Below are 16,363 nucleotides of genomic sequence, written 5' to 3' on the forward strand. Positions count from 1 at the left end.
AAACGGAACGAAGTAAGCTAATGTACGAAGCTAAGGTGGGCATGCAAGTTTTGTCTGACGTGGGAGCTGACAGATTTTTTCCAGTCAGGAGAGATCAGGTGGAAATTGTTAGTGCTCGGGTGGTCGCGACCCGGCTCACATCGTGTGAGAGGAATTACGAGCGGAGCCGAGTGGCTTACGAGCAGCTCACGTCCTCCTGATATTTTTTAAAATGTCTAAAAGTTGCACTGTCAGCTTAAATTCAGGAGGTGTGTGCAGTTGAACGAGCTGATTTGGCAATCTACCTGAAGTTGACCAATCAGGAGAAGGTGTTATAACTCTGGTTACTTGACTGTAACCCTTGTTCCCTGAAAAAGTGGAACAAGATGCTGCGCTTGATTCAGCGCTTTGGGATTTCAGAAAGAAGTAGAGGGGACATTGCGCTGTCTGTTGGGAGGCGAAGAGGTCCACCTCTGCTTCGTAAAATCTTAACCAGAATTATTTCACTACCTCGGGGTGGAGTTTCCATTCTCCCGTCTGTATTTTCTGTCTAGACAGTAAATCCGCTCCCATATTCAGGCATCCAGGGATATAGACTGCTTTGAGTGACAGGAGCTTGCCCTGCACTCAAAGGAAAATCTGCCGCACAAGTCTGTTTAGTTGGCGCGACCACAGACCTCCTTGGGGATTTATGTAAGAGACTGCCGCTGTGTGGTCCACACGTACCAGGACATTGCAGGCTCTCAGATGCTGGAGGAAGTACTTCAGGACCAGAAATACAGCCATCAACTAGAGACTCGAGTTGTTGTGCCAATCGAGCTGATAACCCTCCCATTCCCCTTGAGCTGGACGACCACTTAAGACTAAGACTGCTCCCCAGCTCGACAGGGAGGCATCTTTCGTCAACAATCTGTGACAGCAAGACGCACCTAGAGTGGGACCCAAGGTGAGGAACCGGGGTGTGAGCCACATAGAGAGGGTACGTAGCCCTCGGAGATTGGCCCTCGGATGAAATTCCCTGGCTTTGAGCCACAACTAGAATGGTCTCATATGCAAAAGGCCCATAGGGATTACCGAGGACGCAGATGCCATGCGACCTAACATCCGTTGATACTGAAGAACAGTACGATCTTGGCCTAACCTAACTTTGCTCAGGGCATTTTGAATGGTCTCCATTTGAGCGGGAGATAGCTGTGCCCGCATCGTGTTCAAATTAAATATGTCGTTCTCTGGGCAGGAGAGAGAACGCTTTTCTTGTCATTGAGTCTCAACCCCAGAGAAACCAGATGAGCTAGGACAACATTTCTGTGCTGTAATGCCAGTTCTTGCAACTGTGCTAGTATCAGCCCATATTGATCCCATATTCCCAATTCCCACTACTAACTAGGTCCTTGTGGTGGTGCGGTTACTCATCTCAATCCAGGTGATGGAGGACAATTCTCAGTTGCCTCAGCTTCTGAGACCGTCAATCCGCATCACGTGGCTCGCCGTGCATGACACCATGGAGACTCACAGCATGTGGAGAATCATGCTACTCTCCGTGATCCACGCACAACTTACCATGCACCCCATTGCGCGCCCCACTTAATAGCGACCACGAGGAGGTTACACCATGTGACTCTACCCTCCCTAGCAAATTGACCAATTTGGTTGCTTAGGAGAACTAAAAGAAATTTGGTCACTCAGCACACCCTGGATTCGAAATCACAACTAGTGATAGGTCAAGAACTACCTCAGAGGTGATAGGTCAAGAACTACCTCAGAGGTAATGCATGTAACAAATCAATTACTGTATTTCTGGAATATACTGTTAATAAAAAACAAATTCATCATCCAAAAGGTTCTGTGTCTTTTAGTACAAAAGCGACGTATTTATTCATAACATCATGGTTACTGTTGTAACCTCCGTTCCATGATGGAGGGAACGAGACGTTGTGTTGAATGTAGTGACACAAGGGGTCTTTCTTGAGAGCCTCGCATACCTCTGGATTTGAGAAAAGGCCAATGAGAAATAGGCAGACAGAATTTGCATGTCCCGCCCCTGGACATAAGGGTATAAAGGGAAGCGGACATGCATCTGTCAGTCAGGTTTTTCACTGAGGATCCGAGAGTAAGGTTAGGCCGTTTACAGTGGTAGGTCTAGTATCGTGGCAAGGGGGACACAACGTCTCAGCGTAGTCAGCGTTAATATACGCTGAGTTACTCAGGCCCCCCAGATTGGAAGTTTAAAAAAAGCTAATGTATGAATGTGCAATAGGATAGAGATATAAGCAGCATGCACACTAGAAACTCAGTTACATGTCTGCACTAAAATAAATATTAAGGAAAATTTAGAGGTTTTCTTTCTCATCTTTTACTTTTTGCACTTTATTATTATTCAGTAAAACACTGACGTAATGATTGATATATTTCCCTAATGAAATCAGAGACTCTCTCCTCGAAATCCGAACACAAGTGGTCAAAAGAGACGGCCAGGTGTAACGGTGATGTGTCTTGATGATCGGATCAGCCAAAACTCATCTTAATACCAGTATACACAAGGTCTCAGACAGTGATGAATGGTCATGTAGTTGATACACTACAGTCCTATAGTGTTGGCACCAGCATGACAAAAAATCAGATTGTGAGTCACAGGATGCCGACTGCTAGCCATGTAGTGTACACTTGGCTTAAGGTAAGTTACATTTGTGCCAGAAGTTGGTCAAAAACAAATTTGCGCGATAAAATGCACATACAAACAAACTTGACTATATCTACATGACAAATTAATCACATTGACAGCAATGATTTGCATACAGTGAGGAAATAATGGGATTTGAAAAGGTCCCTCAGGAAAGGTAATTTTATCTTCCCTCCTTCAAAAAGGGCAGGATTATGTTTGCGTCTGAATAGTCTTTGGAAAAGACTGAAATGTGAAGTAATGTTTGCTCTAAAATGGTAATGTAGTCATCTTTTTGTACTGTACAATGGTAGGTAGGTGATTTGTTGACCATTTCTCCAGTTTCCCTTACAAAAAAAAAGGTATTTTTTAACTGTACCATGGTAAAGTGATGGTTTTAGATGAATACAATGGCTAATAATACCATGGTTTTACCATGTTATATGTCCAAAAAACATAGTAGTAATGTGGTACGTTTTTGTTACTGGTGTTAAAACAAAGAATACAACCTATGGTTGTAACAGATACATTTTTATTCAAGATAAAAATCACATTTCACAAATGTTAAACTTCTCACGGACACTCCCTAACAACAATTTTGTTTACAGTTATTCTTCCAAAGATTATAACCTGAAATGATCTGACCTGTGATCAGTGAAATGGGAGGAATTCCTCAGTAATTAGGTTGATTAAAGGTAAGTGGGGGGGGGGGCAGGAGGTTCATGTGGAACTGACGTGGATCTTGTGGTTGTCTTGGTTGAGATAAATTAGTGTAATGATCCAAGTTGCAAGGCAGTGAAAAGACAATACCATGTCAGGTCATTTCCAACATCTTGGTGGCTTAAAATGAAGATGAAATCAGATCAAATGTGTCTCAAGAACTAAAGTGTGTGTGGTGGGGGTGTTACTTGGATAGATCAATGAAATAACGATCTGTTGGTTTTGCAAGTCAACAGTAAACAGAATGGCTGTTAACAGCACAGCACAAAAGAGACAGAACTTCTACCTCCTGCGAGAGACAAACGAACACATTCCAAAATCAGCAGGCGTTCTATGTAGATATGACTGTCTTATCTTATTGCACATGGAGCAGCTGTAAGGCTGTACAACTGAAAAGTAATCCTAAAGTAGATTAAGGTTTAAATAACTTATCCAGGATGCAGGAAAGTTAACAAACAAAACATGCAAAATACTTAAAAGCGTTTGAAGTGCTTTACCTTTTCATTTATCAATTTTAGGAATATGTTCAGACATAATCTAATTGACAATTGATTTAAACAAGAAAAAAATGGCATCTCTCCTATACACCCCTTGTTCTGCTTGCATACACCACCAAGGAGCAGATACCCTCTAAAACACAGCCAAAACGTTATTAGTATTGTCAGTATGTGTTTGTATTACACTTAGTTTCCACCACATGTACCTCTCCTTTACTTAAAATCAGTAGGATGCATTGCTTACAGTATGCATTACGCTTTTCAGTTTGTACTCCTGAGACCCCTTGTGGAAAGTCTAAATTATACATTCCCTTTGTGAGATTTTCTTTGGAGGACTACTGCATAATTTGGGATTACTGCCTTAAAACATAATATAAAGAAATTAATAATGAAAAACATCAGATTACACCATTATTGTGAGATGATATATGCATATTAAAAATAAAACATATCTATTTTCATGTTAAAAACTGGACAGAACCAGAATCTGACCACAAGGTATCTCTGGTGCTTGATGAGATCCAGTTTGTAGCACTGAATTGTAAACAGAAAGTTAGCAAATAAACCTGTAAAGGATTGAGTTGATCCAAGTCAGAGGTGGTTTTGTCCAGAATTGCCTTCAGCATTCTCCTGTGGCAAAATCTTAAGAGTGCTTCCTCTGATTTTGAGGAAGGGAAGCCTTTGCAGGCCTAAGTGGAGCACAAACTGAATTTATCCACCTTGTCAACAATGAAGTCCCTCAAATAATTTGCCTCCTCCTGGAGTGCCTCCAAATCTTTCAGTTTCTCATCTTTTCTTTGGATTGCATCCAGAATCCTTTTTTCTAAGTCTGAAACCACAGTGATAATGAAGTATTTTTATTTTGGCAAAGGTTAGAAAGCAATTAACACCTTCTTAAGCCATATTACGATTAAATTAATTTGCTTATTGTAAAGCTCCAATTGCTGTAATACTAGCATGCAACAGATGTTTACCATTAAAAGAACCAAATGCTAAACATTAATGACAAAGTACCTTCAATTTGTCTCAATTTATCTTCAACATCTTTAGCCACATTTTCTGCCTCACTTGTGATGTTCTTCAGATGTTCATTAACCTCATCATTAACACTCTGGTTCTTGTTACCTGATTTCAATTTTTCAAACTGATCTTTGAGCTCCTCAAGTTCCTGCCAAAGAAAATATTAGGGCTGTTAATCTATTAACATGTTTAATATAATTAATGACATGATATGGCGATTAATAATCGCAATTATCGCGTATCAATATTTATATTTATAAGCCCCAAACAAAGATCATTTAGTATATCATAATTAAAATAATTGTAAATATAATATAATAAATATTATAATTCATATACATCTATTGTGGCAACAGACAATTTAGACAATTCAAAAATTGTCTTTAAAAGTCAAAATATTGCACTGACGTTTTTCTACTTTCAAAAGGGGGATTTATTTATAAAATAAATAAGTTCTTCTGTTGCAATTCTTCTGTTGCCCCAATGTCATTGCATGCCTTTGTTTTGTATGGTAATGTGTACAGCCACAAATATATGGAATTAGGTGATGTCAGAATAAACAGCAAGCTACTTCATGGAAATAAAACTAATCTCAGAGCACCTCTTTAGATCTGAGATTATTTGCAGCATTCGCATACGACACTATTCTTGCAACTTGTTTTTAGACTAACACATAAAGGAAAGAAAACTCTTCACATGTGCTTGTTCCGTGAGAAGCGCAGAAGGTAGTGTGGCACTGAACCTCTGAAGGAACAGCAAACCATGCATCGACAGCTTTTCTCTTAAATCACACGTCTTTTTCTCTAACATAATGGTCATATGCCACATATCTTACAAATTCTTATAAGGACACTTTCATACAATAACCATGTTTCTACATGCAACATACTGCATATTTACATGAAATGTATGTACTTGTGCTTATGAGACTTACCATGTTAGTGTCATTGGCGCTGGTAAGCGCTGCATCGGCCACAGCTTTGGCCTCCTTTCCCTGAGCTCTGTTCATTTCTGTCTTATTCTTCAGTGCCGTAATTTCATCCAGTAACTCTTTGGCACGGGTCGACATCAAATTTTCCTCAATATTATTTAGTTCACGTTTAGTCTGATTAAATTGATGTGAAAATACTATTAAAAAGCAGTTTTATAGACAAAGTTTACAGTGTAGAGGAAACACTAATTATTACCATGTTAATGTTGTAACGGATATAGTCATTGTTTTCTGCAGCCTTGAACAGCGCAATGAATATCTTGTCATCGAGCTCTGCCGTATCATTCAATACTTTCTCTAACTCCCTCACATCAATTTCCTTGGTTCTGTTCCTGGTTAAAAAAAAACAACAATGAAGGATAAGTGAAGCTGGTGACCAGCTTTATAAAGCAAAGAGACACTTATAAAGCTTTGAGGCATATACTTAATTTCTGCAGCCTTACAAGATTTCTTTAGCCTTCTCTTTCATGTTTTCAGCTATTTTGGCTTGTTTCTCCAAGTTCTCCAGATCCTCATTAGCATCCATGAAATTTGCCAGGATGTTCTTGATGTCCTCAATCATGTTCCTCATTTCATCAGGGGACTTGGGCAGCTGAATGGACAACACAGCATTTGCCAGTTTTTCAATGTCCTCTGGCTTCACCAGCTCATCTGTTAGGGTACAATACCTCACTCAGCTTTCCTTTATGTCTTAAGAAAATAAATTTAAACAAACCTTACCATGTACATTTTTCTCTGAAACATTAAAGCAATATTATAGTTCTGTTATCTATCTATCACCCTCGAAACCCATACTGACTACTTGTATGTTCCTTTTGTGGTACTATTTGTCCATTGTAGAGCTTGACAGCCACTGGTCACTGTCTACTTTCCTTGTATGGAAAAGAGCAGCTTAGGGATTCTGCCTCCTTTCAGAAGAAGTGTTCCTCAAAATAAATAAAATCACCAGGATTTGAAGCAACTTGAGGGTGAGTAAATGACTACAGAATTTGAATTCTTGGGTGAAATATCCCTTGAAGGCATGACCAGATTCTCTTCCCAACCGGGTATCAAAAAGACAGGCTAGCTTCACTAGAAGCTTGTACCCTATTTTCTGGAAATGAAGTTAAATGTGAAGAGTTTAGTTTGACAGCGCTTTAGAGTTTGTTAGCACAGTAATGTTATGGTGGGTAGAATATTTAAACTAGTTCAATAAAATACTTTGTAAAGGCAAAATCCTCTGAATGGGTCACTTTAAAATGCTACTACCGTCTTGATGATGTTTTCATCTGTTTGTGTGTAAGCATATCTGTATGTGTTTAGATGTGTGGTGTGTTTGACTGGCCAACATCAGTTCCCCATTTGGTTCACTCCAAATGTGTTGAATGTAGTGACACAAATCTCTGGATTTGAGAAAATGCCAATGAGAAATTGGCAGACAGAATTTACATGTCCCGCCCCTGGACTAAAGGGAAGCGGATGTGCGTCTGTCAGTCAGATTTTACCCAAAAAAGGCGGTGGGTTGTGGCCAATCTTGGACTTGCGAGTTCTCAACCGGGCTTTACACAAACTCCTGTTCAAAATGCTCATGCAGAAACAGATTCTAACCTGCGTTCGGCATCAAGATTGGTTCGCAGCGGTAGACCTGAAGGACGCGTACTTCCACATCTCCGTTTTGCCTCGACATTGACCCTTCCTACGGTTCGCATTCGAAGGCCAGCCGTATCAGTACAAGGTCCTCCCCTTCGGCCTGTCCCTGTCCCCTCGCGTCTTCACCAAGATCGCAGAGGTAGCCCTTGCCCCGCTACGGGAAGTGGGCATCCGCATACTCAATTACCTCGATGACTGGCTCATTCTAACTCACTCTCGAGAGTTACTATGCGCCAACAGGGACCAGGTGCTCAGGCTCCTCAGCCGTCTAGGGCTTCAGGTCAATTTGGAAGAGAGCAAGCTCGCCCCGGTTCAGAGCATCTCTTTTCTCGGCATGGAGTTAGACTCAGTCTCAATGACAGTGCACCTCACGAACGATCGCTCGCAGTCGGTGCTCACTCTCTTAGAGCCCGGCACAGCGGTTCCTGTAAAACAGTTCATGGTTACTGTTGTAACCTCCGTTCCCTGATGGAGGGAATGAGACGTTGTGTCCCCATTGCCACGATACTAGACCTACCACCGTAAACGGCCAAACCTTACTCTCGGCTCCTCAGTGAAAAACCTGACTGACAGATGCACATCTGCTTCTCTTTATACCCTTATGTCCAGGGGCGGGATATGCAAATTCTGTCTGCCTATTTCTCATTGGCCTTTTCTCAAGTTCAGAGGTATGCGAGGCTCTCAAGAAAGACCCCTTGTGTCACTTCAGTCAACACAACATCTCGTTCCCTCCATCATGGAACGGAGGTTACAACAGTAACCATGACGTTATGAATAAATAAGTCGCTTTTGTACTAGAAGAAACAGAACCTTTCGGATGATGAATTTGTTTTTTATTAACAGTATATTCCGGAAATACAGTAACTGATTTGTTCCATGCCTTACCTCTGAGGTAGTTCTTGACCTTCTCTATAAGGTTCTTGATGTCATTCTTCTCCTTCTCATATTTGTTCTTAGTCTGATTAATTTTATTCATCAGGTCCTCTGCTTGATCTTTGATGTTATCAGTCATTTTCGTGGTGTTGACGAGCTAAAAATAGAAAATTATAAAATATATATCAGCAGGCCTAGATTTTACATGTAAACGAGACAAAACTATTAAAAGCTGTGTCATGGGTTCTGAAAATCAAGTAAACTAAAGGTCCTCTGGAAACACTAACACAAAATTCAGACACACGCTTTAAACTAGAAGTAATATCTGTATAAGTGTATAATTTAAAGGTCCATGTGGTAGTTTCTCCTCATAATTATTATTATAGTTTTTTTTTTTTTACATGAATGCTTCAGTCATATCAATTAAAATATCAAAAAGCTGTTTTATTCTACATAAGGGTAGTCCCACCAGGGGGTTATGATGTGCATGGTAAACATAATATTTGGTTAACAAAGAACATTTATTGCAATGGATATGCATCAAACAATACTCAAAAATATCAGAGAATAAATTGCACAGTTTCAAAAGCAGACATGTTGAACGGTCAACCAAATAATGACTGTCCATGCATCCCTTTTAGGACTTAGCTGGTTAGCAGGTCCCCATTAGCTCCTGCTGGTAGATGCTGAAACTACACCCAATGATGGCATAAAGCATGTTTATTCATTTATGGTTATTTAAAAGTAGCTGTGTTTCTCAAAAAATTAATTAAGCTGAAAAAATTATTTCATTACATCTTTTCCTAGGGACAGATTGTATTGAATAGCTCATGAAAGCATGACATTGACTTAAATGTTAATGCTGCCAGTCACAAGTGATTACAAGTGTCACATTACAACCGATCCCATAATTGACCGTCCGTGATCAATAAATGCAGCCTCCACTTTGTGTACTCTCGGGGAACCCTGCGCTAGCTTAGCAAACGCCATTGAAATGAAGGTGAATGCAAACGTTTATCTTTCTCTAGGTATTTTAGAGCATCTTGAGCTCACCTAAGATGGCAGCAAGTTGAGATCACATGATCAGCCACATATTACTCACTTTGAAATAATTCCAATTGAAAGTGGTCATCCCTGTACCCTGCTCGTGCCAAAAGACAGACCTCTAGATGTGAGCACTCTGAAGGGAGCATGACATTACTGTATGAAAGTACCCTTCACTAACAGTCTTGTGGAAGGGCCCTTCTTGAAAAATATATTTTTTTCCCTTTGTTTTGAATGACCCTTTGAGTGGCGTCCCCTTCCTGCAGTGCCCTTCAAGGATGCTAAAATTCTGTTTGGAAAAGGCCCTTTATCTCGGGTACCCTCTTGTTATTGGACACTTTTGCTTGCGTAATAAATTAATCATAGGTGACAAATATGCCTTCAAATAGGGCATTTCTACAATGACACCAGTAATAGAAATTATTTACTTTGGCATGATGCTGCATCCACGCTGATATGTGGCATTATAAAGTCCAAGACAACTGATGTGCACCTTTAAGATAATAAATGAAGTGTACTCTAGTCTAGGAAGATTGTACTGCTATATATGTTCTTGACATGCCTTAGCATCTGCTTCCCTGAGTTTACTGCGGAGATCAGTAATGTTCTTCTCGGTCATCTCTGCCAGTTTGGAGGCATTGAGGCTGATGGGTAAACTCCCTGTACAGCCAGGCCCCCCACAATTTCCGCATGAAGCTCCGCCACATTTTGCTTTTTCACATTCCACCTCACCAGGAGTTCCACAGATCTACAACATATACATTTGTTACCATAGCACAAATTTTTCTTTTTCAAACCAGCAAATGCCCAACACAGTTGATCTCTTATCTCACCTCCTCGTTGAGTTTGGCTACACTCAGAGCTTTCACTTTCTTCTCAAGCTTGTCCATCATTCCTATTCGACACTTGGCAAGCGCCAGTGTGACATTTTCTCTCGTCTTCCTGGAGGCATCTAGGACCTTCTTAGCAGCTTCCACTTTCTTCTCATTCTCAGTGAACTCGCCATAGAGCTTTTTGATATTATTCAAAGTGTCTGTTGAATTGGCACACATAATAGTTAGATATATCTTTCATCATACACAAATTGGCATGCACAAAACCGGACCTACCTAATGATATTTCTTACAAATTAAATTGTACAGTACTATTCTGCCCCAACAATTTTTGTGGTTGGTAACCTAAAGGTAATTTTAAAGTTTTAATTACTTTCACATACAAACCATTTAGAGCTTTCATGTCTGTTACTGGAACCTCTTTTGTCTTCTCTTTGAGATTCTTTAACACCCTGTTGAACTCATGGCGGATGTTGTCGATGTCAGTGTTGATCAGTGTGGTAGGATCGATAATTATTATATTAGGATCTAAGGTCTCGGTTTCGTTCCTGAGGAGTAAATAGAATGCAATGTATGTTACATTTCATGATTGTTCTAGACCAGTGGTTCCAAACCCTGTTCCTGGAGGCCCCTCAACACTACAAATTTTGGATATTTCCCAAATCAAACACTTCTGATTCAACTCATTAGTTAGTAGAGACTCTACGCCCTGAATTGGGTGTGTCAGATAAGGGAGTTGTGTGCAGTGTTGGGGGGCCTCCAGGAACATGGTTGGGAACCACTGTTCTAGACTGTTCATTCAGCCATATTGTACTGTAATGTATACATTTATAGTGCCACTTTATGCATCGTTATAACAAATTAAGTAATGTAGTATCTAGTTGGCAAGGTACAGCAAGCAACATTGCTTTAAGGACTTTATTCAATCCATTATATTCCTCAGTCCATCAATGCACACATATTAATTCAAATAATGGAGAAATATCATAGTGCTACCATAAATGAAAAATTCTATACCTAATGCGTGCCAAGAGCTCCTCCAATTTTTCCATTTCATCCTTACTAGTTATGTTAGGCAGACTCTGTAGTTTTTCCAACAATATCTGTAACGCTTCAAGATCAGATCTAGGCTGAAAGTCCTTTGGGCAAGGCATCATAGTTTTGATCCTCTCAGCATCTAGTGTGACATCTGAGATGCTTTTCTCCCAGAGCTGGTAGCATGCATGGCAGGGCTCACATGTGGGAAAATTGGTGTTGTGACTCGGAGCGCACTCATCACAGAAAAGGCCAGTCACTCCTGGCCTACACAAGCACTCACCCGTGTAAGGGTCGCAAGCTGGATAAATAGTTCCCTCCATGTTACAGTCACAAGCTGAATGAGGAATGGTTGGTTTTAGTGATTGGATTCTTGTAAGGTTTACAAATTATGGAATTGATATAGAACAGATGAAAACTATGCATGCATTTATCGCTTACACATGCACTGTATATCTGGGTTTCCAAAGTGATTCGGTCCACACTCATCACACTGTCTGCCTCCATACTCTGGCTGGCAGAAACACTGGCCTGTGGTCTGACAGATCAAAGAGAAGGCTGGTTAAAATGTATCATCATGTTGTTAATTATTACGCCATATCCTAACCAGTCTCAACGCCAATAAAACTAGCATTAAAGGAATAGTACACCTACAAATTATAATTCTATCAACATTTACCCTTATACCATCTCAATCTTGCATGAATATCTTTCTTCCACAAAACACAAACGAAGATATTTTAATGGAGATATGAGGTGTTTTAGTCCATACAATGCAAATAAATGGTGACCACACTTTTCAGCTCCAAAAAAGCTCATATTAATTATGTATTATAATAATAATAATTCCTTGCATTTGTATAGCGCTTTTCTAGACACTCAAATCGCTTTACAGTATTGAGGAAATCTCCTCAACCACCACCTTTGTGCAGCCACGGCAGCCACATTGATGATATGACGGCAGCCATTGTGCACCAGAACACCCAACACACACCAGCTATTGGTGGAGAGGAGAGTACAGTGAGCATAAAGGCAGCATAAAGGTAATCCATACAATTTGAGAGGTTTAATCTATGTCTCCGAATCAATACAGTCAGTCCTGTGAGTGAACAGACCAAAATGTAACTCCTTTTGTACTGTAAGCACAATCATCATTTCAATCTCGATTACACTTTCTAGTGCTTGACGCATGCGCAGAGCACTAGATGGCAATAGGAAATGTAATCTAGCTGAAAATTGTTATTGCCAAGGAGACATGACATCTGATGTGAATATGTATAGTGGAAAAGGAGTTATATTTACTCAATTAAAATATCTTTGTGTTACATGGAAGAAAGAAAGGCATATGAGTTTGAGTCAACATAAGAGTGAGTAACTGATGAAAGAACACAAGCCACATATGACATTTTGTTGTCATTTATTTTTCTGTTTTTGCCCACTCACAGTCAGGATATTTACATGCCCTTTAAAAATAAAATTTCAGTTGGACTGAAACAATAATTTGTCATTTTAAAATGTCATGTAAATGCTTGAGTCTGAATAAAGTGAATTCCCAATTTTTGCAAGGTTGGACTAACAGACATACAGTAGATAATGCGATTACAGCTCATCTTAGTCTAGCATGTATTCATGTAAATTGGACAATGATTGGCTTTGGCATACTCCTTTGCTAAGAAAGACAGGTGACATGCAACATGTGTTTTCCCAGGGTATTTTACATCCTTCCTTCAAATATTCGATTACGCATTGTCATATACTTAGACAAACTGATGAAGACTTTAGCTTGATTATGCAAAAACCCGCTGTAGCTTCATTATGGCTGTGCATGTAAACATAAAGTATGAAATTTCATTAGTCCAAAACCAGTTCTACATTTGTTCTGATTGGCTGTGATTTTGTTTCTTCAAGTAGTACTTTGCTGAGAACAGAAAAATACTTGATACTGGAAACTGGATGCATCATGGTAAGGAACTAATTAGAAGATGGGGTTAAACTATGTTTACACTGTGTAAAAAGCTTGTAGCTCTTTGGCAAAGAGGAAGCGGGAGACGGTGAAATCCAACAACACAAAGGTATTTATTAAACAACGAAGCAAAAAAACTTTTCAGCATGAAATCAATGTTAATAGGAACAGCACAGTCTCTGGGTGTGTGCATATAAAAGCCTGTTGGCATGGCTCCGACCACTGGACTGGGTCTGGGGCCCCCTTTTCAGTGAGATCAGTCAGCGAGCTGGTGACGTCCAAATAGTTAGGCACAAACCTTATATAGTAGCCAGCCAGCCCCAGGAACTGTCTCACCTCCTTTTTGGTCTTGGGTCTCAGGCAGACTGTAATCGCCACAGTCTTAACAATTTGGGAACACACCTGCCCCTGACCCAAGTGGAGCCCCATATACCGTACCTACACCCGTCCAATTGCGCACTTGTTGGGGTTTGCTGCGAGTCCCACCCTTCACAGCGACATCAGCTCTTAGATGCTGCATGTGCTGCTGCCAATCATTACAGTATATAAAGACAGGAAGCGGCATACGCAGAGTGCGGTTGGAGGACTCTGTCCATAAGGTGCTGAAAAGTAGCTGGGGCCCGGAACATACCAAACAGAAGTAAAACGAATTGGGGTAAGCCAAGTGGTGTGGAGAAGGTTGTTTTTTGTGGGACATTGGCATTAAGGGGATCTGCCCATAACCCTTTGTCAAATACAGTGTCGAGTAAAAGCGAGCCATGCCCAACAAATCGAGCAGTTCATCAATATGTGCCATTGAATACGTATCAAATTTAGACACCGCATTGACTTCTATAATCCACACAGAACCAGACTGACCTGTCGCTCTTCATGGGCCAGCACCACCGGGCTGGCCCAGTCACTCTGGGATTCTTCTATTACCCCCATATCACGCATAGCCTTTAACTCTTCACAAACCACTTTTTATTGTACTCGGATAATCGGTAGAAATGACTACTACCCCTGAGTTTGTTTCGATTTGTTGTTCTATGAGGTTCGTACGACTGGGAAGAGGTGAGAACACATCTGAGAATTCTCTTTGCAACCGCGCCGCATCCATGACTTGTGACAGTGAGAGGTGGTCTCTGCAAGCGACCGGGTTGCCTTGATTGGTTATACGGTACAGAGTGAGCTCCTCCCTCTCCAGAACCACAATTGCCAAAGAAACGGGGACCACCTCCTTCCATAATTTTAAGAGGTTGAGGTGCTAAATTTGCCAAGCCCCACCCCTATCCATTCGTCTAACCTCATAATCAAGTTCCCCGACTCGCCGTTTGACCTCAAAGGACCCTTGCTACTTTGCGAGTAATTTAGAGCATCCTGCGTCACTATCGATGCAGGATACAACCGATCATTTATAATAAAAAATATGGGTATGAGAGTGCAATGTCTGGCTGAAGATGGTGACCATCAATCACTATCACTTGGTCAAAGGCATGTCTAAGGGTCTTGTCTTGTGTCTGCTCCAGAGGGAAATCCCCGGCGGAGAATCCTGTAAGGTCTGGGGAAGCCGAGACTCGTCTTGAACCAGGCATTGATGGATGAAGGTTTGGCTTCAACCCAAATCCACCAAGGCCTTGTATGTACCCCTCTTAATACTCACAGGTATGGGGTATGTCCCAGCTAGATCGGGGGTGGCCTGCGGCGTGTTAGGAACCCAAACCAATGTCCCCACCTCCATCACTGGGCATTGGTCCCGCAAATGCCAAGGTTTCCCACAGCTCCAGCAGACCAACCCAGACTTTACGCCAATGCTAACGACAGCAGGTTCACCAACATGGGAGTGAGAGAGGAGAGGGACAGGGGAAACCGGTGTGCCAAGTGTTGGGCCTACCCGGACAGCAGTGGTTATAGGCCAACCACCCACTGGGTGTTTGGCCAACCGCAGGCCCCTGCTGTTCGCTAAAATATCTCCAAGAAGGCCTCCGGATCGTCTAGGGGCCGCATCTTGACCAACGAGACATGGGGCAGTCGAGGGGTCTGGGGTTGCAGTGGCAGCCCCCTCCTGGGATGGCAAGCTCCGGAGCACCTGCCGGTCCTCCACTTGGGCCTGGAGAAATGCAATGAACCTCTGCTCCTGCTCTGCATGCAGCTCGAGGAGGGCCTGATGCTGTGACCGATGGATGCTAGCGAGGGTCTTGAATACTTCCTCCAGAGGTGAGACATCCATGGCGCCGTTCTTCCTCCTTAACTCCTGGGTTTCGGCACCACTGTAACAAGCTCATAGCTCTTCAGCAAAGGAGGAAGCGGGAGACAACGAAATCCTACACAAAAGGTATTTATTATACAAACAAAACAAATCAGGGTGTGTTTAGCTCTCTCTCCCACACCGGCGTCTGGCTCGCTCTTAAATCTGTCTCCACCTTCACTGCAATGGCAAACAGCTGTTAGAGACAATCAATGACAGGTGATGACCCTCACCGTTCTCAACTCCCAATTTCGCTCTCCATTCACAAGCCGGCACTCGACTACGCCCCCTCCACCACACACTGACAGTGATTAAATTGTTGTATTTCTTCTCAAATGCAATATCCAACTTTATAATTTGGTGGACCATGTGAGCAAGGACAAAGACATAGTTAAACTCTGATTTATAGTTAAACTTTGTTGCATTACCAATGGTGTTGCTCATGTCACCTCAAATTACCAACAGAAAATCTCTAAATTACTTCTGGTCACTTTATCGCTGTGAATCGTTGTCAGTGTAAATGTCCCTTTAGTGAATAGTAACCTTGTTGTAATAAGTGTGCCATAAATGTGAATAGCATTAACCTTGTCGCAGATATAGCTGAATGCATGCTCTGGGTCACAATTGCAGGGCTCGCACCCAGACTCGCCGTTCAGGTTCCAGTATCCATCCTCACACTCATTACAAAGGGCTCCGTTGACACCTGTGAGACATGGGCACTGGCCAGTCTCCTGGTCACAGAAACAGGGGCTTCCAGCAGGACACTTTATGACCTCCGTGCCTCTCTGGTCACAAGAACACGCTAAGTATACCGTAAAAACAAGACTTATTACAGTTTCTGTTCTAAAATAACATAAAAATATTGTTACATTTGCATAAAGTATATCATACTA

At 41.5% G+C, this 16,363-nt stretch overlaps 1 protein-coding gene across 3 annotated transcripts in view; it reads right to left on the reverse strand.

Annotated features, from left to right (window-relative positions):
- Nucleotides 1-3,165: 3,165 nt before the first annotated feature.
- lamb4 (laminin, beta 4) overlaps nt 3,166-16,363 on the reverse strand; it is a 49,903-nt gene continuing 36,705 nt past the window's right edge. For all 3 annotated transcript variants that reach the window (XM_052119803.1, XM_052119802.1, XM_052119804.1), the window contains exons 25-36: nt 16,055-16,272; nt 11,722-11,818; nt 11,263-11,617; nt 10,633-10,793; nt 10,246-10,445; nt 9,975-10,160; nt 8,381-8,525; nt 6,310-6,517; nt 6,063-6,198; nt 5,810-5,980; nt 4,870-5,023; nt 3,166-4,684 (exon numbers count right to left, since the gene is read on the reverse strand). In XM_052119803.1, coding sequence (XP_051975763.1) covers nt 4,545-4,684; nt 4,870-5,023; nt 5,810-5,980; nt 6,063-6,198; nt 6,310-6,517; nt 8,381-8,525; nt 9,975-10,160; nt 10,246-10,445; nt 10,633-10,793; nt 11,263-11,617; nt 11,722-11,818; nt 16,055-16,272 — 2,171 coding nt within the window. In that variant the 3' untranslated portion in view covers nt 3,166-4,544. The remainder of the gene's footprint in view (nt 4,685-4,869; nt 5,024-5,809; nt 5,981-6,062; nt 6,199-6,309; nt 6,518-8,380; nt 8,526-9,974; nt 10,161-10,245; nt 10,446-10,632; nt 10,794-11,262; nt 11,618-11,721; nt 11,819-16,054; nt 16,273-16,363) is intronic.

The sequence above is a fragment of the Xyrauchen texanus genome, chromosome 46, assembly GCF_025860055.1.
Source record: "Xyrauchen texanus isolate HMW12.3.18 chromosome 46, RBS_HiC_50CHRs, whole genome shotgun sequence".
Lineage (NCBI taxonomy): Eukaryota > Metazoa > Chordata > Actinopteri > Cypriniformes > Catostomidae > Xyrauchen > Xyrauchen texanus.